General features: G+C 56.8%; 2 protein-coding genes across 9 annotated transcripts; one reads left to right on the forward strand and one right to left on the reverse strand.

Annotated features, from left to right (window-relative positions):
- Window positions 1–122: 122 nt before the first annotated feature.
- On the forward strand, window positions 123–4,218 carry NUDT17 (nudix hydrolase 17). 6 transcript variants are annotated; one of them, XM_063357394.1, is made up of 10 exons: window positions 123–201; window positions 1,126–1,248; window positions 1,320–1,503; window positions 1,585–1,610; window positions 1,738–1,830; window positions 1,918–2,016; window positions 2,496–2,632; window positions 2,727–3,016; window positions 3,660–3,873; window positions 4,075–4,202. In XM_063357394.1, exons 1-8 carry the CDS (start codon window positions 130–132, stop codon window positions 2,920–2,922), a joined length of 930 nt encoding a protein of 309 aa, XP_063213464.1. In that variant the 5' UTR covers window positions 123–129; the 3' UTR covers window positions 2,923–3,016; window positions 3,660–3,873; window positions 4,075–4,202. The 6 variants fall into 6 exon arrangements, with proteins under 6 accessions (XP_063213464.1, XP_063213463.1, XP_063213461.1 ...); XM_063357393.1 differs by having other exon boundaries at window positions 1,585–1,634; window positions 1,738–2,016; window positions 4,075–4,207; XM_063357391.1 differs by lacking the exon at window positions 123–201 and having other exon boundaries at window positions 215–1,248; window positions 1,585–1,634; window positions 4,075–4,214.
- Window positions 4,219–4,222: 4 nt separating this feature from the next.
- On the reverse strand, window positions 4,223–23,850 carry PIAS3 (protein inhibitor of activated STAT 3). Of its 3 annotated transcripts, XM_063357354.1 has the most exons (16): window positions 23,701–23,849; window positions 21,761–21,818; window positions 21,596–21,663; window positions 18,757–19,222; window positions 15,030–15,114; window positions 14,423–14,473; window positions 11,969–12,059; window positions 10,335–10,469; window positions 10,092–10,197; window positions 9,423–9,496; window positions 8,735–8,895; window positions 8,134–8,270; window positions 7,516–7,687; window positions 7,051–7,184; window positions 5,861–5,898; window positions 4,223–5,095 (listed from the first exon to the last, which is right to left on the reverse strand). In XM_063357354.1, the coding sequence occupies exons 1-16, from the start codon at window positions 23,722–23,724 to the stop codon at window positions 4,823–4,825; spliced, it is 2,073 nt and encodes a 690-aa protein (XP_063213424.1). In that variant the 5' UTR covers window positions 23,725–23,849; the 3' UTR covers window positions 4,223–4,822. The 3 variants fall into 3 exon arrangements, with proteins under 3 accessions (XP_063213424.1, XP_063213426.1, XP_063213425.1); XM_063357356.1 differs by lacking the exon at window positions 21,596–21,663 and having other exon boundaries at window positions 23,701–23,850; XM_063357355.1 differs by lacking the exons at window positions 21,596–21,663; window positions 21,761–21,818 and having other exon boundaries at window positions 23,701–23,847.
- Window positions 23,851–24,228: the final 378 nt, after the last annotated feature.

Below are 24,228 nucleotides of genomic sequence, written 5' to 3' on the forward strand. Positions count from 1 at the left end.
GTCGTCCCCGTTGCGGGGCTGGCGCTGCGCCGGCGGCCGCCGGCAGGGGGCGCGCTCGCCTCCAAACCCCGCCCCCTCTCCAAGCCACGCCCCCTCCCCCGGGAGGCCCCGCCCATCCCGGAAGGGCCGATGGCGGGGACGGCGCGCGTGCTGGTGCACGTGAGGCGGGGCGGGGCGGGGGCGCCCGCGCGCTTCGGGCAGGTACCGGGGGGGGGGGTCGTGCGGACACCCCCGTGTTCAAGGAGCGGGGTGGGGGGGGGGGGCCATCGCGATGCCGCCATGGTGGCCACGGCAGTAGCCAGCGCGGTGGTGGCCATTACACTGCCATGGCAGTGGCCATCGTGGTGCCATCGCAGAGGTCATCACGCCAGCACGGTGGCCATTGTGATGGCCAGCACGGTGCCATGGTTGTGGCCAGCACAGCGGGCAGTGCAGCGCTGTGGTAGTGGCCAGCACGGTGCCATGGCAGTGGTCATCATGGTGCCAGGGTGGTGGCCCTTGTGGTGCCATGGCGGTGGCCATGGTGGTTGCCATCATGGTGGCTATGGTGGTGGCCATCACGGGGCCATCACAGTGCCATGGCAGTGGCAACCATGGTGCCATGGCGGTGGCCATCATGGTGCCACGGTGGCGGCCCTTGTGGTGCCATGATAGTGGCCATCACAGGGCCATCACAGTGCCCACAGTGCCATGGCAGTGGCAACCATGGTGCCATGGCAGTGGTCATCATGGTGCCACGGCAGTGGCCACGGTGGTTGCCATCATCGTGGCTATGGCAGCAGCCATCACGGTGGCCATCAAAGGGCCATCGCAGTGCCCATCATAGGGCCATGGCAGTGGCAACCATGGTGCCATGGCAGTGGCCACGGTGGTTGCCATCATCGTGGCTACGGCAGCAGCCATCATGGTGGCCATCAAAGGGCCATCGCAGTGCCCATCATAGGGCCATGGCAGTGGCAACCATGGTGCCAGCGTGGTGGCCCTTGTGGTGCCACGGCAGTGGCCACGGTGGTTGTCATCGTGGTGGCTATGGCAGCAGCCATGGTGGTAGCCATCACGGTGGCAGGGTGGTGCCATGGCGGTGGCCACGTCCTGCCGGCGCTGCCCTCTCTGTCCCCCCTGCAGAGCGTCACCGGCACCTTCTGCCCGGCGCAGGAGGACGTGGCCGTGGTGAGCTGCGGGCTGGACCGCGGCCGCTTCCTCCTCTCGGACGTGGCCTTCCCCGGCTCCACCCCCGCCCTCCTCAAGGTGGGTCACCCCCCTCCCGTCCCCCGGTGCCACCACCCCGCACCGTCCCCTCACGTCCCCTCTCCCCGCAGAGACCCTCCTTCTGCCCCGCCAAGCTCCTGGGGGAGCGGGAGGCCGCGGCCATCCCGGCCGAGCTGCGGGGCCGGGGGGTGGCGGCGGGGGTGGCCGTGCTGCTGCGGGCCAGCACCGGCCACATCCTGCTCACCCGCCGCGCCCCCACCCTCAGCATCTTCCCCGGCCTCTGGGTGCCGCCCGGTGAGTCCCTGGGTGGGGGGGGGGGTGGGGGGGGAGTCTGGTTTCTTTGGGGCGCCCCTCACCCACTCTCCCTCCTCGCAGGTGGGCACGTGGAGCCGGGTGAAGAGGTGAGGGGACAACGTGGGGACAAGGTGACAGGGAGAGGGTGAATTGGGGGGGTGTGCAACCTTAAACACCCCCCACGCACACACCCCCCACCCACCCCCCCCCCCCCGATTTTCTCCTCGGGCGAAGCTGCTGGACGTGGGGCTGCGGGAGCTGGAGGAGGAGACGGGGCTGCGCCTGGAAGCGGGGACCTTCTCCTGGAGGATGCTCGGCCTCTGGGAGGTAACGGCCCTCCCCGGGGGGGCGCTCAGCACCCCTGGGGGTACCCCTGCGGTCCCCTCCCGTACGCGAGCCCCCCTGTCCCCGCAGTCCATCTACCCGCCCATGCTGAGCCGGGGGCTGCCGCGCCGCCACCACATCGTCACCTACCTGCTGCTGCTCTGCCAGGAGCCACACCAGGGGCTGGACGTGAGTGTGGGGTTGGGGACAGTGTCCCAGTGTGGCCCTGGGGTGACCCCTCTGCCAAGTGCCAGGTTGGGGACAACATCCGGGTGTCCCCCCCGGGGGTTGGTCCCTCTCCTGAGCAGTGGGGTTGGGGACATCATCCTGGTGTGTCCCCTCTGCCAAGTGCCAGGTTGGGGACAACATCCAGGTGTGTCCCCATGGGGGGATCCCTCTGCCACGTGCCGAGTTGGGGACATTGCCCCAGTGTGTCCTCAGGGTTGATCCCTCACCTGAGTGCCAGGTTGGGGACATTGTCCCCGTGGCTCCCTGGGTGGGGGGGTGTGGGGTGTGTGGGGGGGCGATCCCTCTGCCAATTGCTGCGTTGGGGACAATGTCCCGGTGTGTCCTTGGGGGTGATCCCTCTCCTGAGCCCTGGGCTGGGGACAACGTCCCGGTGTGTCCCCGGGGTCGGTCCTTCCCCTGAGCGCCAGGCCGGGGTCCAGGCCAGGATGCGTCCCAGCGAGAGCGAGGTGAGCGCCTACGCCTGGCTGGAGCCCCCCGTCCTGGAGGCCATCGCAGCCACGGAGGACGGAGCCGAGACTTTGAGCAACGTCCCCAGCGAGCTGCCGGCCACCGTCAGGTGAGGACAGGGATGCTGGGGCAGCAAGAAAGGGGGCGCAGAGCCCCAGGACCCCCCCGCGGCCCCATCCCTAATCGTTTTCTGTCCCTCTCAGCATCACGGAGGTGAGCGGTGGCTCCTCCAGCACCACCCAGCTCCCCACCACCACCCTCCTGAACACAGCGCCGGCCGAAGGGGAGGACGTGGAGCGGGTCAGCACCGGCACCAAGTTCGCCCTTCGGCTCTGCCTGGAGTCCCTCCGGGAGCGGGGACAGGTCCAGCCCTCGGGTGGCGTCACCCCGCTCCCGTGACCCCACAGAAGGGAATAAAGTTCCTGCCCGCGGGGACCAGAGTCCGCGTTGGAGTTGGGGGGGGATCTCAGGTGGTGGCGAGGGGAACAGGAAGGTGGGCACAGACTCTGCCGGCCACGGGAAGGGCGAGGAGGGGACAGGGAGGTGGCACGGGGGGGACACAGCTCAGGGGATCAGCGCCCAGCAGCTGCTCAAGACTGGGCTGGGTGGGTTTCTTTGGGCGTAGGGTGGACGCCGTGTCGTTAGAGAAGCTGCTCCGAGGGGTCGGGCAGCTCGGTACGGAGCGGGGTAGGCGTTTCCCAGGCTGCCAGCACGTCACTCTGCCGGGGTGGCAGGAGACGTGTCGTCCCCCTGGCAGTACCTGGAGAGGCAGCGGCGGGCGCGCTGGGGCGCGGGGTCCGATGCAGGGTCCCTCGCCGGGTACGTCTCGCTGCGGGGAAAGCAGAGCGGAGTTAGGGGACGTGGGGGAGCCCAGCCCGTGGCGAGCCAGCCCCGCACCTCCCACGGGGGGATTCCAGGAATCCAGAGGTTCAAAAACTCCAGGAACCCAAGGTCAAGATCCCAACGCTCTCCTGGGTGCCCCCAGCTCCCGCGCTTCACGCCGGAGCAGCAGCAGCAGCGGGGGTTTGGCTCCCGCTAAACAGGAGCAGCTCCCCGTGCCCGGGCACCTCGGCAGATCCTCAGCATTTTAACACTTTTATTGCATTGAAATATTTACCGCGGTTACGATACAATAGGAAATGGTCCAAGCGGAATACTGTGCGCTGCTCCCCCTTCCCGACGCCGCTCTGAATTTCGGGGGAAGGAGCTATAAAGGTGCTTAAAAAAAAAAAAAAAAAAAAAAAAGAAAAGAGTTGCTACGTGTGGTACCTCTCGGCGAGTCGCGCCGCAGGAACCGGGATGAGCTCGGCGGCAGGGAGCAAGCCGGTTTGGACACTCACGAAGCCGCAGGTACATCGCTGTAGAGGTTACAAACTAAAGTATACGTTTAAATACATAAATAATTTGTGCAATGGGCGATGCGCCGTCCCCAGAGACGCCGCAACCTTCATTTAGCCCGCGCAGAGATACAGAAACGGGGAAATCTTTGGAGTTTTATATGTACAAAAGCTGCAACTGAAAATATAGATCATCTCTTTGTTCTCTGTACAGGTCTGCGCTGGAAATATTTAAAAGGAGGAAAACAAATTACATTTTCTTTTAAAAAAATACATCGTCAATACAACCGAGAGGGCGCCGTCGCCGGAGGGACGGGCAGGAGGCGGCAGCGTGGTCGGGGCACCCGCCGCCTCCTCCCGGGTCCCCCCATTTCCCCCCGTCCTCCTCCTCCTCCAACACAGCCCCGCGCCCCTCGGCTCTCCCCCTGCCGCCTTCCATTAGAAATGAGGAATAATTTCCCGGGGGGAAAGGGGGGACGCTCAGGAGGGGGTCCCGGCCTCGCCTGGGAGGGCCCATGGGGGCCCCGGGGCGGAGCGGGCGGCTGCCTTCCCCTCCCCAGCTCTTTGATAGCTGTAGCAGAATCCTACACGATATAAAAGGTTTTAAATAAAATACTTGGGTTTGGTGACACACACACCCACACGCACACACACCTCCCCCCCTCAGAAACACGCACTCCCCAGCCCACATCCCAACGCACTCGGGAAGGCGCGAGCACGGATACAGCCGTGGGATGCATCCAGAAGACTGGGAACCCCTCCCTCGCAAGGCCTGGGGGCTGCGCGGGGGGAAGACGGCCTCCACAGAGAGAGGAGAGACACAACCCAACGCTGCTCGGTCGGGTCCTTCCAGCCCCGGGACAGGGAAGCCAATCCGACAGGGAATCTGCCCTCGTCTCCCAGTCTTACGGGGAATCTGTCTCCCATCCCTGGGAGAGGGAATAACGGCCATCGGTGTGGGCTCAGTCCAGGGAAATGATGTCTGGCCGGCAGCCCGGGAGCGCCGCGGCGGTGCTACTGATTGTGCCGTTGTGTCCGTGGCTCTCTCGCAGGGAGCTGGTGGAGACGATGCTGCTGATGCGGCCGCCGGCCGGGCTGACGGCGCTGTGGGATCCTGCCATCACGGGGCCCAGGGGATTCATGTTTAGGAAGTGGCCGGACGTGCCTCTGTACTGGAAGAAATGGCCGAGCGCGTCCTGCTCGTCCAGGGAGGTGATGACGGACGGGCTGTAATGCTGCCGAGCGAAGGAAAAACCCCCGATCAGCTCACGGTGCCCACAAAACCCCAGCCCCGGTCCCATGCAGGCGCCCACAGAGACGAGGGGTCGTGCAGGGACCCCTCCCAGAGCTCCCCAGGTAAACGTACCAGTTTACCAAGACTGGCCCCCGAGCCACCAGCGCCCGCTGCCTCCTGGCAGCGCCACCCGGTGCGAGCGCGGGCTTCAGGGGCGCCAACGGCAGAGGAGACACGCGGCAGCAGCGAGGAACGACGCGCGGCACAGAGAAAGGAGACGGAGCCCACAGCGAGGACCCTGAAAAGCCGCGCGTGCAGGATCCGTGCCCTGCACCGAGCCCCGCATGGATGGAACGAGTCAGCTCCCAGCGACCGCCGCCAAATCCCTCCGCTTTCCACCTACGTCCGCGTGGATTCAGCCGCGGAAAAGCAAAAATCCTTCCACCCCCGAGCCCTCGGCAATTCTAAACTTGCCTTAGCGAGGCACTCAAGAAAGTAGGTAACTGCGAAAGCAGAGAGGTGCTGGGCAGACGCGAGGTGTCTCCCTGCGGTGTCAGGCGATGCCCGTGGGAGCGCCAAAGCTGGCACCCCCACCGCCGGCCTACAACAGTTCTCAGAGAGGAGGAGGAGGATGGAGGAGGAGGAGGAAGGTTTGCTGAGTGGCGAGGGATGTGTTTTGCCAGTCCGCAGATTTGGCAAAGAGAAAAGGAAAACAAAACCGAAACAAACAAACCAAAAAAAAAAGGAAACCAACCCCAAAACCTACCTGATTTTCGCTTTGAAGGAAGGAAAACAAATCCAGACCTAGAAAAATAGAAAGGGGAAAAAAAATAAATCTCTTGACGGTAAATAAACTTCTGGCAGGAAAGGGGAGCCAAACCCCGCTAACGCAGGGGCAGCAGCAGATGGGTTCCGGCTGCTTCCAAGGACCAGACACCCCAGTATCGTCACCACACCCTCCCGCCCTGTTCCTACAACCCCTCTGTAACCCAGCGCCGCGGCCTCGGCACCTCGGCACAGCACAGAGCGGATGGAATTTCCCTCCTCCAGAGCTGTCGTGGGGCCTGGCACCAAACCCAAGTGACAGCAAAGCGCCAAGGGCCGGTTCAACGCAGCCCCGACCCGGCTGGCGACGCCGCGACGCTTCAAACCGCTCGACAAAAGGGTCTGGGACCAAACCAACTCCAGCAGATGACAATTGTGCCTGCGCCAAACGGGGCACGAGGGACGCGTGAGCTGCACGCAGGACTGAGAGTATTTCCAGGTCTCACTGCTGACCGGACAGGCAGACTCAAGCCCGTCACCCTCCTCCCTTTGGGCAGCTGCCTCCCCGCCTGTAAAACCAGGTTTTTAAACACAAGCGAGGTTTAAATAACTCCCGTGAAGCACACGGGGATCCCCACCCCAGTGGGTTCCTGGGAATGGTTTGTTATTTACTACGCGGTCACGGACCCCAGTCTCTCTCTTTCCTTCTGCTGGGTCGGGACACACAATCCCATCTCCCACCCGGCCAGGCAGCGCCCAAGAAAGGGAGTCGCAGCCTCGTCGCGTCTCTCGGTGGCCCTGGGACACGCTAACCAAAACCTGAGTCATTCCTACCTGCGATCTCCGACCAACACCCGGATTTTCAGCTGTTCTGTCACTCCCGCTCTCACCTGCAGGGCCCCGGGGATACCCCCCACCCCCCCGGCGTCACACCCCGGGAGGGAGGTAACTCTAGTTTCCTTCTTCCCCTTTCTGTGTTGGGCCAGTCGACTCTGTCACTCAAAAAACACTCGCTGGGATCCGCAGCCGCCGCCCGGCTGAGAAAGACTCTGCATGTGAGCGACCCAAAGGCCCCCGTAGCTCGGTGGGAAGAGGGACCAGGGCGGCGGCCGTTTCGGCCAGCTGCTTAGTCTGGTGAACTGGTACAACTGCGTGTATTTGGTAACTGCTGCCAGAGGCCTTTGTTGTTACCTTGAAGCTCTGAAGGCACCTGGTAGGAGGGATGGTAGTCAGGAATGGGGAGGTTGGAGAGATAGTCGCTGCCGAGAGCTGCCATGGGAGGACTCCGAAGCACGGAAGACGGCCGGTGATCAATACTTAACACCCTGAAACACAACACAGGCCCAACGCCCGTTAACAGCAGCAGAACAACAGGCCGAGGGTAACATTCCTCCGTTGTTTATCAGCAAGAAACCCCAACCTCGATGCCGTCGTACCCGCAGCAAAAACATTCCCTCCCTCGTCCCAGGTCCCATGGTCCAAGAGGGGTGTCCCCTCACCCTGGCCAGGTGTGGGAAGCAGCGGCGGCGCTTCCCAGGGCCAAGCAGACGTGGATCCGGTTACCGCCCCGACACCAGCGTTGAGGGAAGGAAGGAAGCAAGAGAAGCCAAAGCCCAGCAGAGCCTGGGGGCGGGGTGGGTTCCCGTCCTGCCTTACCCCTTGGGACCAGCCGCCGTCGGAAGAGCCACGCCGGAGACCGGGCACTGCTTCTTGGCCGGTGGCTCCTCCTCGTCCGACGAGCTCTCCAGGGTCAGGTCAATAACCTCCACTTTTTTTTTGCCCTCCGAAGAGTTCTTGCCCTCGGAGCTCACCGTGTAAAGGGAGGTGGCTGCAGGGGAAAAACCAGCCATCAGCTGCCGAAATGGAGACGAGCGAAACCCCATCGCCTCCACGAGCCCCGCGATACACTCGGGGCTTCCAAACAGCTCGTACCAAATCCACACCCTGTCCCAGACCAGAAGCATCATCCCTCCCCACGCTAAGGGTCAGGTCTCCATAGCCCACCTGGAATTAATGCTGCAGTTTCAAGAGGAACTTGCGTTTTTCTTGATTATTTTTTTTTTTTTCTAGCACTTACTCTACAGTGCTGTGCTAAGTGCCTGCCATGCTCCTGGTATTTCAGCGTGATCCCAAATACCGGCTCCCAGATGGGATCCGAAACGCTCCGAATGTTGTTTTGTAATTGTAAAAACTGTTAAGTGTAACCGTTGCTTTGGCAAAAAAAGATCTCAACAAAAACCCCAACAAAACAGCTGGTGACCACAGCTCCCGTACCCTCGATCCCACTGAACGCAGCCGTCTGGCACACCTCCTGGTTCTCCTTCTTCGGCTTCATGGGGCTCCAGGAGCCGTCCTCCATGAACTGTATCTCATCGCAGTCCGTGCAGGAGTTCAGGATTTCCATGAACAACCTGCGGGGTGAGAGCACACGCTGGGGACAGCAACCACCACACGGCCTCGCGCATAAACGCACGCGGACGGAGGGCAGAAATGACCGGGGACCAACGGTGCTCAGGTGAACGGGGTACGAAGAATTACTGCTCTAAAACCTGCGCCAGTTATCACCTGCAAATTTAGTTTTACGACGAGGCTGTTCAACGTACACAGGAGGGCTCTGTTCAAACCCCGGGAAGCAGGTTCCCTCGTCACTGCCCCTGCGGAGACTGCCGGCAAGGCAGCCAAGATTTTGACAAAGCCTTCTTGTTCTTTGGGAGAAATCTCTCCAGATTGGAATCAAAGCAGTTTAGGGAACGAAAATCAGATTTTAAGTTCTTCGAGGCTGTAACTTGTCTATATATGCTGGCATTAGAGGATAAGCCTGAAGAGAAAAACATTATCCCGGCTAAAGACTTTGTACGAAGCCAGCTCAGCTCACCCGTCGATTATCAGGTTGTCATACGGGGCTTTCTTATCGCAGACGGGACAAGTCCAGGTGGGTTTCTTCTCATTCATTTGGAGATAGAGCGCTGCGTCGAAGCACTGGAGGTGGGTGCAGGTGATGGCTCGGCAGGGCACGATCAGCCTCATCTTACCCAGCTGGGGGACAAGAAAGAAGAAGTGAAGGTGGTTTTGTCCAAACCCACCTCTCGCAGCACCAAGTAAAGCCAGCGCTGTCATTCCGTTCATTCCCTTCTCTCCCCTGCCCAGCACTCCAGCACTTTTAGCACAAGGTTAAAACTAAACGTCACTGAAGAATTAACGCGCGAGAGAAAACAAGCTTTCCTGAGGGTGTTTTTTGCCTTTTTGTTTTGTTTTTAAGCTCGCTTCCACCTCAAACACATGCTAATACTCAAGGTGAAAGACAAGGATCAGGTCAACAGAAGACATTTTTTGGCTAGGCAGCTTAGGCCAGCGATCTCGGGAGGTTTTTTTTAATGCCTGAAAGCGAGCGGTTCCGCTCTTTCTTTAGGAATCCAAGCCGACTTTTGAACAAAAGCAGGGCTGGGGCAGCATTAGCTCTCGTCTCGCTCGCTCCGAAGCGTTCCTACGCAAAGGGAAGGTCAAGCGGGAAGCTGTTCGCAAAGGCCTGTCCGAGCAAAACGAACAAAAACGTAGAAACCTACTGGACACATCAGGGAAACTCGTAAGCTGGTTGTAGCTATCTCACTGTCAGGATCAGCTGTTAGTTTTTCTTTGACTGAAAGAAGAGGAGGGGAAAAAGGTCTCCTGTCAACATCCTCCTTCTTTTACACGCAGAAATACGTACAGACATGATTTTATAATTTGCACCACGACACTTATTATCCAAATTACAGGCAGGCAATGCTCACGGCAGCAGACAATTCGTTATTACTATTAGGCTAACAGCTCCGGCAAGAGTCTCCTTGGCAAGATGCAGCACGGAGACAGTCCCTACCCTGAAGGTTTTAACCCGCCTGTGAAATGACAGCGCAGGGGAAACACTTGGTTGTCGGCAACAGCGTATAATTTGAGCGCAAGCAGCAACGGCTGCGCTCGCACTGCTGCTCACAGGACCAAGGATCTGGAAGTATCACCACGGAGATGGGCGGCGATACGAAGATTTAGAGCCCCGTCGAATGGCATCGCTGAAAAATAATCCGTAATCTTTACAATCCTCACCTTCCCCGTGAGTTCTGACCAACGGGACCCGGCAAGCGCGTGGGGGCTTGCGAGAAGGGACACGTAATAAAGGTCTGCGCTGCTAATTCCGACCTGCTCTGTCTCCCCGGGATCAGGTCAAGCACAGTCACGCTTTCCCAAGATGTACTTACTCAGGGCTCGTGAATGGTCTGGATTCCGGATGCCCTTGGCTCTTAGCTTCTGGAGCAGCGTTACCGACGTCAGCTGCTTCACCAGGTACACCGACAGGGAGTAGTTCTGTCGGGGAGAAGTTGACACTGCTCAGACCTAGAAAAACCCACCGGGAAAGGAGAGGGCCCTCCTGGATCCGCGCAGTTCGATGCTGCTGCAAAAACGACCTCGGTCCCGCAGCAAATGGCTTTCCCCTCGCTCACCCTGCCGAACTCCGAGGACCAGTTCACCACAATCGTGTTGGGGACGGTCGCCGAAAGGCGCGCCAAGGGGGTGATATTGACGGGGCGGCTGGGTCGCTTCGGCTCCGCGCCGTTTTTTGTGGGTGGGAGATAACCCTGCGAAGAGAGAACGATCACCCAGTACAGGAGAAATCCTCTCCGAGGCGTAAGGCCGCACGCAAGAACCTACCAACCCGATTTCTTCCTGTACCTGCAGATACTTCGTGTCACACCCGAGAGCTCGTATGAGAATTGGTCTAAAAAAAATCTCAACGCAGTACGTTATTATTCCTCAGCGTCAAGAAATTAAGAATAAAGGTTCCCTCTGATACCCTTACGCCGACGAGCGCGCTGGGGCTCGCTTTCGTTGCCAGCCAAACCTCTCCCCAAAACACAGAACCGCCAGTCCGGGATGTGTCGTACACGAATCGCCTTGAATTACAAACCAAATTCTACCCAGTTCCACGAGGCTGGGAAGCTAAAAAATGACACCCCGCGACAAATCTCGCACTGATCTCATTTTTGCTTTATTATAGCCACATTCCGACTTCCTTAGAAACCCGCCCCGCCATTCAGCCCAAGAGCGCCTTTTCCGTAGCTCAGATTTACGCCACCCTTTTTGCATTGCCCTCCGTTCGAGGGGGCAGCTCGAGACCGACTCAGCAGCCGCCCATCAGTTTTAAGCAGAAGTAAAACTAAAAAAGCGTTCCCGTTGAGCTGCTGCGGCAGGAAGAGCTTCTCAGCTGCAGATGACTCACCCAAAAATGAACGCAGGAAACCTTCTCTGCGAGCAGAAGCTTGGGGCGGGGGGACGGACACCCTTTAGCCATCCCGCGTCTTGCATGCGCTTCCCTCTTTGCGCCCCACGAGGCCGGAAACGACCTCTCTCTCTCTTTATATTTATTTTATTTTTTTCAAAGCAGGTTACTAATGCCTCGGCCAAAACCAGACCGAACGTTTGAGGCAAAAAAATGCAAATCTCTGCAAAGGCGAAGGGAGGGGCTGGGGCAGAGCAGCTCAGAGGCTGTTCTGCAGGTTTGATTGCAAGAAGCGCCAGCGTTAATGGAGCGAAGCCAGCGCGGGACAGCTGAGAGGGAGCTGCCCTGACTGTTCGACCGCCGATACCTCTCCTAGGTGCGACGCCGAATCGCGTCCCTTTTTGGGCCGTTAACTGTAGCAAGCGCTATTTCTTATTCTATTTTTTCCCCCACGTGACCCAGCGCTCCTTGACCGGAGCATCCTGCAGCGCGATAAACTAAGGGCAGTGCCGTTATTCCATTAAAACGCAGGCTTTACTCTGCATTTTTATTATCAAGTTGGTTTTTTTTGTCCAAAACCGAGACGTAATCTGCTGGTTTAAAAAAAAAATAAATAATAAAAAAAAAAATCAGGCCCAAAGTTTGCATATTCTTTTCCTTGAATCAAAGAGCAGCTTTCATCGCCAATCCACAGCCCTGGAACATGAAATCAGTTTTGTGCTCTGACCGCACCATTTCTTCACGTCAAGTCTTTCATCTCCAGAAAATACATTCCCACTGCGCTCCCTGGGAGCTGCAGCTGTCTAAAAGGGCAGGCTTTCGTCTACAACATATTAGGAAGAAATAAGATTTACTCACAGGCAGGGGACAGAGTTTTCCATTGACCTTGACAAATAAATTAGGAGGGAAGTAATCTTCTTGGGGACAGCTGGTTTCACACAAGCAAAACCTAAGAAGCAGGAGGGAGAAACTGGCAAGTGAGTGGCGACACTCGCAAAAAAAAAAAAAACGGCAGCCAAACTTCCCTTGAAAAAAGGGAAAAAAACATTTTCCGAGCAGGACGCGCGAATGGCTGGGAAACGCGTAAGCAGATGGACAGCCCTACAGGTGTTTCAAACCCTACGCGCGGCAAAAGCGATAGAAGAAACAAGACAGAAAAATGCCAGCAATTTAAACCAACTACTAACGTGCATGGACGAGGTGTGTAGGGGGCAGGGCTCATTTTTATTCACCCCAGATGAGAATTTAGGTGATCCAGAATCGCGGTTTCAAAGGCGACGCACGTTTCTCCGGCCTAACATCCTTCCTAAAAATGCCGCAAAGTGAGCTCGGGGTTCAAGCGGCAGGGAGAGCTAACCCGGCCGGGACGAAGGAGGGCTGCCGTCCCCTCCGCGACGGAATCCCACCCCAGCAGCGCCGGAGGGGACGCTTTAACCCAGCTTTGGGTGCGTTCTTCACCCATAGATTCTGCAGCCCTTCAAGATGCAAGGGAATTACATCTCCAAGCTCCCCGACAAAAGCAACCGAGGAAGTAAAAAGTTGTATTTGACCCAAAGCAAATCTTGCAGGACAGCGCGGTTACTGCTTGGACTCTCTCAAAACTCATCTGCCACCACTCGAGAGCCTCCCGCTGCCTCCCTCAGAGAAACGCTGAGGCTGGAAAAGACCTTTAAGATCGTCAAGTCCAACCGTCAGCACCAGCAGCCCAGAAGGGGCCAGGGTTCAAATCCTCACCCCGTTTAATCGGACGGCCGCGCGCTCTGTTTTCTCTCCAGGGAGGGGGGGGCTCCGCTGGAGCCAAAACCGCAGCCCCGAGCCAGGCTCCCACCTCGGCCGGCTCCTTCCGAGCCACGAGCTCAAGCCCTGGCCCCTCACGCCGATGCCAACGTTCTCAAAAAATAAATCCGATCTTATTGTTTTCTAACCTCTCCCTGCGTGCCAAATAAAACAAAGAATAAAAACTGAGAGTTAATCTTTTTCTTGCTTGGGAACACGAGAATACCGCACGTGCTGAAGCACATCAGGAGGAGGAGAAGCGATCCCAACCCTCTTTTTTAACTCCTGCACTGAAGTTTGCTGAATAAAGGGCAGCTTCTCCAGGTGAAGGGATGCACTCGGACACTCCAGGAGCCTCCTGAAAGTTTCCCGGTGGATTATTTGGTAAACTCCGTTTCATCTGCAATGCCCAAAACACAGTAAGAAGCAACACACGCTGGAACTGGCCCTTCTGAAATGCACGTGGTGTTTTTCTGCGTCCCAGAAGAGACGTTTCCAAGCATCCACCTCCTGACGCCTTCCAGGGAACAGGCTGCCCGTATGCTTCGCTCCACCAGCTCCACGCGCAAGAGCGGAACAGATGGACACAGCAGGAAAACTGCCACCGCGCGCCCCAAATCAGAGAGACATTGTCACGGAATCCTAATTAACAACGAACGCCCTCCTGAAACCCACCAGGCTCCCTTTTGAATTAAATCAAAGGCTTCGATTTCAAATAACCGCTTTTCTTCAGACTTCCAGATAGCACAACTAAAGCCCTAAGCTCCTCATTGCTTCCCCCCCCCGAGAGTACAGCAGTCATTCTCCGTCTCTTTGCCAAATTCAACCCCCTGGTAATAAAATTTTAACATTTTTTAACCCTGCCAAGGGTTGAATGTTGGGCAAGAGCCACCTCGGTTCCTGTTCAGAGCTGTAGGACAACGTGGGCAGGCACTTAAATAACCGCCTCGGCACCGACTGCAAGAATCAGAGGGCAAGCCGGGAAGCACTCGCAAGTTATTTTTCTACTCACGCTCTCCAACGTGTCTTGCATTTACATGAGTAATAGCTGAGTGAATGTTAAAAAAATGTTCAAATTTGAAGGCAATGTCATTCCCGTGTCTTATCCCGCCTTTTTGCAACCAGTCTGCAAACAGGCAAAGAATTAAAACGGAGAAGAGAAAGAAGCGAGTTCTATCTATGCGCATAAAACGCTGGAAAAGATCGAATTTTGCCACACTTCAAATCGAGAAAACTTGTGTGCGAGGCTGTGCCGCCTCTGCCAGCAAAGCGCCGCCCAGAGACAACTCCCTCGGCCCCGCCGAGGTCAGAAGGAGCCGCGTGGTTTGGTGTTGCCAAACCCTCGCTCCATAGAAAAACCCGAGTTCCGAACGCAGCGCCAAACGTTTCCCATTTCCTCCGAGCAAATCGCCATGCAATTTCCAACCAAATCAAGTGGTACAAGCGGGATTCGGCAAAATCAAAGATAAATTAAGACCGAGACACGAGCTCAGGGAACGGGACTTGGTGCGTTCATCAAAAAAGGCATTACCTTACCTTAATTGCACCTGTATCGTGTAATCACATTTGGCACCTGGCAAGATATCTCTGCAATGGAAAAGCAGCTCTTTAGACGCTCAGCAGCGCTTAACAAAGAATTGCAACTACAACAGCATGAGATTTTCTTAAGTTCTACCGATATCGAGACACGTTAGGCGTATCACGAACGAAACCTGCCGGAACTAGCAGGCAAAATTCCCAAACAAGGAGGTAAAGCAAAAGGCCAGCAAACAGAAGAGGCGAGAAAAGGAGAAAAATCAACCTCCAGGATTCCTGCCGCTGCTGTTTTAAGAACATAATGCCAACTACAGACTTGCCGATGCAAACAACTGACTGTGTTTATAAGCCCAGGTGGAGGGTAGTCTGAAATTCTGGGAGGAACTACCACGTTTTCATCCCAATTTTCTTTCTTCCATGCAATAATTCCGCTCTGCCGGCTTTGAGGCAGGTCCCCGATGGCTGTAAGGAGCACAGCACCACTGACGGCAAGGAACTCCCCTTTTTACACCCAACTTGGCATTTTATTCTCCTGGACGGCACCAGAGCGGTGACAACGTGGAAGCCACACGCTCCGCACGGCATCCCGAGACGCCCGTTCACTTACCGGGAGGTGAGGATCTGCTGAACCTGCTGGGGGGTTAGAGCGAAGGTGAAGTGAGCTTCTTCAAACCGCTGACTGTTCGTCGAGGCTGAAGAAGAGAATTTAAGACAAATTAAATCATCGTTAAGTCATTCTTACACCTGCAGGCGCCCGGGTTCGTAAGAAACAAAGGACAGCGTCCACTAAAAGCAGAAGGCGATCTGTTGTTCAAAATTAGCCGCGGTTCATGCAGGGGCCCTCCAAGTTCTTGACCACGTAACCAAGCGCCGGGTCTGTCTTTCAAGGTAAACGTTCGGCTTCCGGCATTTTATTAATGAGGGAAACTGAGGCCTGGAATATACGGTGCTGCCCGGGGATCAGGAGACAGGCTGGGAAGAGGGAGATCACACGCGGAGCTAAGGGAACGCCAGAGATCATCCGTTGCCCTAGAAATTATAATAATTACTGTGGTTGTGGAATAAGTACAGCTGCCGAATAAGAATCAGGCGTTGCCATTTTCTGCTCGGGCACACGGACGGAGTCGCGGCGAATTTAGAGAAAAGCAGCCACGGCCTCGATCAAAAATAAACAACACGGGGAGAAACCCACATCGTGGGAGAATCACGAATTTTAGGTGGGGGTTAGTGAGGAGCACAGCAAAAACGCTTGGTGCAAGAAACATGTAAAAATAAACCAGGATTTCCCCCTCTCTTACCCTGACCTTAACCAAGTGACTTCTTTTGCGCTTGAGCTTCTCCCTCGGTAAAACCAGCGGGTGTCTGCCTCCCTCACAACGACAGGGAGCTATTTTATTAATATTTGCAGAGCATCAGCATCCTAGAATGAAGACAGCTGCCACCAGAAACCAGTGTCATTTGCAAAGAGCCAATTTGGCCTCTTCTGCACTCGTTTTTACACCCGTCAGGAGAGGTCCTGAGCAACGGCAGCTCCCGCCGGTGCTCTCAGGGATGCGGAGCATCCCTGGGCCAAGAGAAAACAAAACCGAGGACGTTATCGCAGTGGCACGTGTTAAGTGTAAACCTCATGTTTTGATCCGTTATTTATTTCAAGGAGTCGGGTGACGCTTGCGATGAGCTGGTCATAGCGTGACCATCCGAGACGACCACAGGTCCACAGAGGAGAAGGTTGGCTCCGTCCTCGGTGCCACCTGCCCTGGGAGAGGGACACCCTTGCGCTGGCCTCCCAAGAAAAGCAGATTCGTGCCCAGATTCCTCAGTGGGGCGAGGGGTTTTGCTTCTCCAGCCTCCTGCAGCTCAGGAACGCGAGGAATGCGAGGCCCTGAGTTTTTCCTGGCAGATGACCTGCCAGATCTTCCCCAGACCGGCAGCAGCCACAGGCTGGCAGACCCGGAGCGGGGAAATTCAGAGGAATTTTGACCATCTTAGGACTTTCTGCTTGAGCCTTTCGCTCCTCGATGACAAAATCCTGCTCCAAACAGAGCTGGGGTAAAGCCGCTCGGTATCCAAGCGGTTCTAACCGATATCTGCCGCTTTCTCCGCCGCCTCCATTTATAATCGATAACCAACTTCCATCTTATAACCAGTTCGTAACCCGTGTTATTGCTCAGCTGGCAGCCTTCATCCAACCCAGCGAGGAACACCGACATCTCCGAGATTCGCAGCATCCCAGCCAGAGGTTTGGAATAGGATGGGGAGTGGGATAGCCAAAGGCTGGGCCTTCCTCGCTGGCGGCAAACGGAGCGTGGACGGACCAGGAGGCTTCATCGTTAACCCCCGTCATCACCCTCTCCATCCCCGTTTTCATTTATTGCTTATTTCTGGCATTTTTCGGACACCACGACCTTCCTATCTGCGTCCTCGTAACAAATTGCCCCAAGTAACTAAAATAAAAGAATGGGAAAGGGATGTTCACACAGCTAAAGGGAGAAGAGACACAAACCACCAGAAGCCAAAAATAAAAGCCCACGATTCCCTAGGAATTACACAAAAAATTCTTTCAAGTTCAAGCACCAACATGTAAGTACGGGAGTTTTATCAGGGAAGAGGAAAAAAAAAAAATCATTTCTTTTTCAAGGCGAGTATTCCATTTCAGGAAGAAGCTTAACCACAGGTTGTCCGAGAGGCTGAATAAAGCCAAACCCAAGAAAAGGCAATTTTTAGCAAAACGGGAACGAAACCAAGCCCCCAAAAAAGCGCAGGGGTTTTGGTTGGAGTACAGATATACTTATCTCCACTTCAGCAAACATTACTATGTTTATATGAAAGAAAAACAACCCCAAATCCAAGCAAAAACCATTTAAAAGGCATAAGATGGGTGGTTCTAGTCTGAAAAGGCCAGGCGGGCTCAGCCTAAAGTAAAAATACAGCTCAAAACTGCTTCTAAAAACCAGAATAAACCTCCTTTCTTTGTGGATTCCAATCGCCCCAAGCGCAGCGGCCCCTCCAAAGCCACCAGCAACTACCAGGCCAACTCCGCACCGTACGTCTCCCCGTCAGCATTTGAAAGATTCCAACAAACACCCAATTTTTCTGGAATTCGGCAAACCCCAGCATTTTCTTATCCCTACCTTACAAACGGGGAAGCATCGGGGCACCCGGCCCCCACATCACGTCGAGAAACAAGTGGCTTTGCCCTTCTGCCCTACCCCATTTCTGCTCTTATTTTAAGATCCCTCTTTGCTTCCTGCCCCACGTCAAGTTTTCTCACCGACGCAGACCCGGCCTCTGCTCAGGTTCGCCACCTTCATTAATTTTACCTGTTTGATGATTTTTAGGACATTTTTGTTACTAATTAAGGCAGAACCGAGACTCAAAGGTGGCAGAGGATTTTGCTGGCAGTTGTATCACCAATTGTTTGCAAAAATAACAAACCACTTTTCATAATTAACTCTCCTGGCAGTCACCGATTTGTTCGGAAAGGGGGCCTGTGCCAATTTATCCACGTTTTTATTCTCTGATGTGCCAGACCAGAGAAAGCTTCACAATTCAGAACGCAAATAAAACCCCAGGCTCTACCGGGTGAAAACAGTAAATAATCCCAAATTTATGTACGCCTATAAAATATACACTGAACAGAAAAGCTGTCAGCTGGGAGAGAAATACCCTTTTGCATGCAAATAAATTTGGAATAAGACTGACAAGCAACTAAAAGCTTCTGTTTCTGGCAGCCCACACAAGTTGGAGAGGGAAGTTATGGGTCGAAATGACCCGAGGGCTGGAGCCCCTCTGCTATGGGGGGAGTTGGCGGGGGGATTCAGCCTGGAGAAGAGAAGGCTCCAAGGAGACCTTGCAGCGCCCTCCAGTTCCTAAAGGGGCTCCAGAAAAGCTGGGGAGGGACTCTGGAGCAGGGAGGGGAGCCATGGGACAAGGCGTAGTGGTTTTAAACTGGAAGAGGGGAGATTGAGATGAGATGTGGGGAAGGAATTCCTTCTTCCGAGGGCGGTGAGCCCCTGGCCCAGGTTGCCCAGAGAAGCTGTGGCTGCCCCATCCCTGGAGGGGTTCAAGGCCAGGTTGGACGGGGCTTGGAGCCACCTGGGCTGGTGGGAGGCGTCCCTGTGCATAGCAGAGGGTGGCACTAGACGGCCTTTAAAGGTGCCTTCCAGCCCAAAACATTCCATGATTCTACAAAATCCCACTTCCATCTGGAAATCAGCCTTCTGAATCCGCACTGGTGGCTTGCCCTGGTCACGCCGCTCCCACTCTGTCTTCTCTACCCGAGCAAACAAAGGGAGGCTCCGAAGAACAGGAGGAACAAGCAGTTTGGAACGTACCTAACGTGGTGGGTTTTATCAACTCATCGTAGACGTCGTAGAATGGCAGCCTCTTCATCTTGACGTCGGGATGGACGGGATGGATGGGCGGCGATAGGTGCTGAACATCCGTCTCGTGCTTGGGTCCCAGCACGGGCGCCGGAGGCAGCAGAGCCGCCGGCACGGCAGCCGCGGCCGAGCTGTGGTCATAGGGCAGGTGACACACCGTGCCCTGCGTCAGCGCGGTGGCCGAGGGCAGCTGCCTCGCCTGAATGTGGAGCATGGACAAGTCCGAAGGGGTTAAGATCTTTCTTGGGAACCTCCGGCGGTAAAGTTCTTTAATTTTCATCTGGACAGCCGGGCTGCAGCCAGATTTCAGCAGCTGTAACGCCTTGGTGAGAAGTTCGTGCTTCCTTCCACTTTTGTTCCTTCCAGCAAAGCCCAAGAGAACTTGTAACTCTGATACCCTAAAGCTCATAACCATATGCTGCAAGAAAAATAAAACAGCCACCATTACAACTACTGCGGGAGCAAACACCGTCCAAAAACAAGCCACGGCTTCACTAAGGAAGATGGTGGAGGCCTTAAAAGAGACGCTGCCAAAGTCTGAAGTCCCCCTTGTCACCGGTAACCTCGTCAGTAGCAGAAGTGTAAATATTTAGATTTGGTTTTACCTTTGTTTTTACTTCTTCTGACCTTGTAATATGACATACAGCACTAGGGGAGCATAGATATATCTGTACGTAGGATAGCACAAGCTTTTCTTTCACGCGACTGAAAAAGGGTTAAACCTGGGATGGAGCAACTCCCCACACTCTCCCTTTTAAATAGGGTTTCACCACCGCTCCGCATCTAGACCTTGCCCTCCAGGCTCCCAAAACGCAAGCAATCCAACAACAGCAAAATTGTTCTCAAATTAGTTACAATTTGGGGTTAAATCCCCAATTTTGCTTCCATGGAGGGGCTTCGTCCAGCTGCAGCGGAGCACCGGCGGGGGGACAGGGAGAGAGGGGGAAGGTTGGCTTCTGCAAGTTCAGAAACGCCAAAAAAGGGCAATCCCTTTGATAAAAGAAATGCAAAATAAAGGCTGAAACCTCATGGGTTTAACGGGAGGTGCATTTTGCATTCGGACCGATTCTCAACCCCAACGGAGTTATTTTCCTTTGGGGAAAAAAGCTGACGGGAACACCTTGACTTTACAGCTTACGGACCGAGTTTTCTAGAGTCACTAATAAATACCAAACGAAGAGGCGCAACTCCAGAACCAACAGGTCAAGTTAATTCCGGTCTACGCGCCAAGGGGTTTTAAGGCAGTTTGATTCCCTGTGTGAGGATCATATCACCCCCTGCACCAAAAAAAGCGTCATCTCGGGAGGACAATGCGACGGATCTTCCGCTTGCCGGGCGGGGAGAGAAAAAGGGAAGCATTTGTTAAAGCCATCAAAGCCAGCGCCGCCGCTGCAACAAGTGCTATGTGGGCCCTGATGCAGAACAGACTCAGCGCCGGGTTTCGCGTAGAAAAAAAAAAAAACAAAAAAACACGTGGGATTTGCCTACGACCTTTGCTGGGCAATATGTTCAAGAGAAGAACGATCAATTTTATCCCCCCCCGCCCCCCAACCCTTGGCAGCACGGGGGAAAAGCTCGACTTGGGGTCGCTCGACTTTGACAGTGCCCGTTTTAAACACCTCTCGGAAAAAACACATTAGGGACGCACCTTTGTCAAATATCCATCCCTCCCCTTTTGCGACAATCATTGTAAAGGAGCCGACCTCTTCCCCCATCCATTATTCCCACAAATCCTCCGGACAGAGTCCTTCGACCGGCAGGAGATGAGTGTAGCATGGCTCGGCAGCACGAGAGTCACATTTACCGTTAAAAGAACACTCGTGACATAGGATGGCTGTGTCACCACCGCTGCTGCAGCTGTGGACTCTTATCTCCCCCGGAACCTCTCCGATTACCGCTCCGAGTATCGGAGCGGCGGAAAAAAAACCCTCTCTTTATTGCCAGAAGAGACGGCAATCGAGAGCTCCCAGAGGGCAGCCGAGGCTTGGGAAGCGGCTGGAGCCGCAGCAGACTCGACTCCGACCGTGCTGCTGTTGAACAAGGCACGTCCGTAAACCTCTTCTCTTTCCAGGGGAGTCACCGTTTGGGCTTTTAAATAAAGGAAAGCGGCTCAAGCCAACTCCGGGCTTTATAAGGAGAAATCATTTCGTTTTCAACTGGCTCGTCTCGTTTTTACAATGAGACACAGATGGTAAAAAGCTTCAACAAACTCCTGGCGAGGAAACCAGAAAGGGGGTTTAGGGGAGATGGAGGAGAGAAAAGGAGCAGAGATTGAAAAATAAACTTGAAGAAGCCTCAAATAATGCCAAGCTCCACCGAAAGGGTGGGGGAGGCGGGGGGCAAACCCCAGAGAGGAAAACCTGTGCACTAGGCTACGTCTAGACTTAAACCTGAATTCCTCTGCGGGGATTTATCCGCAGAGGGAGCGGAAAACGCGCCAGACGCTTCGCGCCGGGTCGCTCTGGGCTCTACCGTTTGCTAAACTGTGTCCCCACATCGCGGGATTATAGCCATGGCTGCCGGAGCTCGACTTCTGCACTCTCCCAGGTCACCTAATTACAATTATCGGATCCAATTTCTCCACCGATATCGTTAACGTTTTGCCATTTGACGGGGCTCCCGTTGTAGCCAGGCTTCAATTTCAGGGGGAGGAAGAAAGATCACACCGTAAGGCTGTATGAAAAATTTGGATAGGGCACTGCTGGAAAGATTACGGACAAATAATACTCCAGAGAATTCTGTTCCTGCGGTGGCTGGCTGCCAAAAAGGTGCCAGTTCCCAAATGTCTTACTGTTCCCAGTGCAGGGAAGGGGGCAGGACTCCCAGGCCACTTCAGCCAGCTAAAACCTATATTCCAGCCTGTGAGGGGGAAAAATATTAAATGAACAAGGAGAGAGGGAAAAAAAAAAAAAAAAAAAAAAAAACAAAAACCAAAATCAGCTTTGGAATTAGTTACCAGGGGCAATTTCATATTCCACAGTCTGGTGGGCAAAGGTGGTGACACACTCTGACTCCTAAAAAAACGAGAAAAAGAGAGTGGAGGGAGATGAAACCCCATCCAGCCGTGAGCACTGGTGCAGCACTACCATGTTACACGCTCTCCGCTCCCTCCTCCCGCACCCCAAACCTGCCTCCGCACCCCAAACCTGCCTCCCCCCGCCATCCTTCGGGGCTCTTGACCTCTCCGGCTCTCCCGTCTTTCCGCTTTCTACCTCTCTTCTCCGTGGCTCTGCACCTCCAAAGCCCCCTCCCAGGGACTTGCGGCCCCCTCCTCTCACAGATGGGGAGGGGGGGAATCCACCGGGGCTGGCTGCCGTGGGTCACCCCAAGAGCCAGACCCCGGCACCCTCCCTGTGGCCACTTCGCCCCGCTGGTCCCTGTGTCTTCTCCCCACGGCTCACCTCAGCCCCCCCCCCGTGCACCCCAACCACAGCATCCCCACGCCTTGTGCCCCCCCCCGCCTTCACCCATCACTGCCCCACACCCCGGTACAGCCCTAACCCCTGGTTCTGGCACCCCACAGCCCCCCACTCCTGCCCCACACAGCCCCTCCCCCATCTGTCCCCAGCCCCACACACCTCCTGGGGCCCACTGCGGAGTCCCCCAGCCCCACACATCCCCCCCAGCCCCACGCAAGTCCTCACTCACCCACACCCCTCCAGTCCCAGGCTGCCTGACCCTCAGCCCCACACTATCACATCCCCAACCAGGAAAATCCCTGGGCCCCACAGACCCCTCAGCCCTACAGTGCCTCACTCCATCCCCACGCAGACCCCCTCAGCCCCACAACAACCCCTACTAGTCCTCTGTCCCTACACATCCCTCAGCCCCACACTGCCTCACTCCACTCCCACAGATCCCCTCAGCCCCACAGGCCCCCCCATCCCCATAGATCCCCTCAGCCTTACACTCCATGCCCACACTGACATTCCCACCCCACCCCCCCCAGCCCCACACTGCCTGGCCCCAGCCCCACAGGCCTCCCCTCATCCCCACACTGCCTGACTCCATGCCCACACAGACACATTCCCCCCCCCCATCCCCACAGGACCCTCCCCTCAGCCCCACACTGCCCGGCCCCAGCTCCACAGACCCCCCAGCCCCACACTGCCTCACTCCATCCCCACAGGACCGCCCCCCCTCAGCCCCACACCACCCGGCCCCAGCCCCACACTGCCTGCCCCAGCCCCACAAGCCCCCTCAGCCCCACACTGCCTGGCCCTGGCCCCAGCCCCACAGGCCCCCTCAGCCCCACACTGCCTGGCCCTGGCCCCAGCCCCACAGGCCCACTCAGCCCCACACTGCCTGGCCCTGGCCCTGGCCCCAGCCCCACAGGCCCCCTCAGCCCCACACTGCCTGGCCCTGGCCCCAGCCCCACAGACCCCTCAGCCCCACACTGCCTGGCCCTGGCCCCAGCCCCACAGGCCCACTCAGCCCCACACTGCCTGGCCCTGGCCCTGGCCCCAGCCCCACAGGCCCCCTCAGCCCCACACTGCCTGGCCCTGGCCCCAGCCCCACAGACCCCTCAGCCCCACACTGCCTGGCCCTGGCCCCAGCCCCACAGACCCCTCAGCTCTACACTGCCTGGCCCTGGCCCCAGCCCCACAGACCCCTCAGCCCCACACTGCCTGGCCCTGGCCCCAGCCCCACAGACCCCTCAGCCCTACACTGCCTCACTTCAGCCCCACACTGCCTGGCCCTGGCCCTGGCCCCACAGGCCCCCCCCAGCCCCACACTCCCTGGCCCCGACCCCCCAGACCTCTCAGCCCCACACTGCCTGGCCCCGGCCCCACAAGCCCGCCCAGCCCCGCACCGCACCACACCGCACTGCACTGCACTGCACCGCCGGTGCCCCGGCCGCCGCCACCGCTCCCCCCCGCCCCCGCCCCGCCGCACCTTCAGCTCCGCCGCCTCCGCCATCTTGGGACATGGCAGCCGCCGCGCAGGGACCGAGGCAAACTCCGCGCCCCGCCGCGGCCGCAGGGGACGGGGAGCGGGCGGCGGGCGGGGGCAGGGAGCGTCGCGCAACTCCGCGCCCGCCGCGCAGCCGCAACCACAACGCCGCGCCCGCCCCGCCCCCGGCACCGGCACCGGCACCGGCCGGGAGGGGGCTGTGCCGGGGGCGGCGCGGCCCGTCCCGGGGGGGAACGGGATGTGTGGGGCCGGGACATACGGGACTGGGCTATACGGGATCGGGGCTGTGTGGAGCTGGGACTATACGGGACGGGGATATACGGGACTGGGCTATATGGGACCGGGGCTGTGTGGGGCCGGGATATACGGGACTGGGCTATATGGCACCGGGATATACGGAACTGGCACCCCACAGCCCCCCACTCCTGCCCCACTGGGGGGCTATATGGGACTGGGGCTATATGGCACCGGGATATACGGAACTGGGCTATATGGGACCGGGATATACGG

Source organism: Chroicocephalus ridibundus, chromosome 21, assembly GCF_963924245.1.
Source record: "Chroicocephalus ridibundus chromosome 21, bChrRid1.1, whole genome shotgun sequence".
Lineage (NCBI taxonomy): Eukaryota > Metazoa > Chordata > Aves > Charadriiformes > Laridae > Chroicocephalus > Chroicocephalus ridibundus.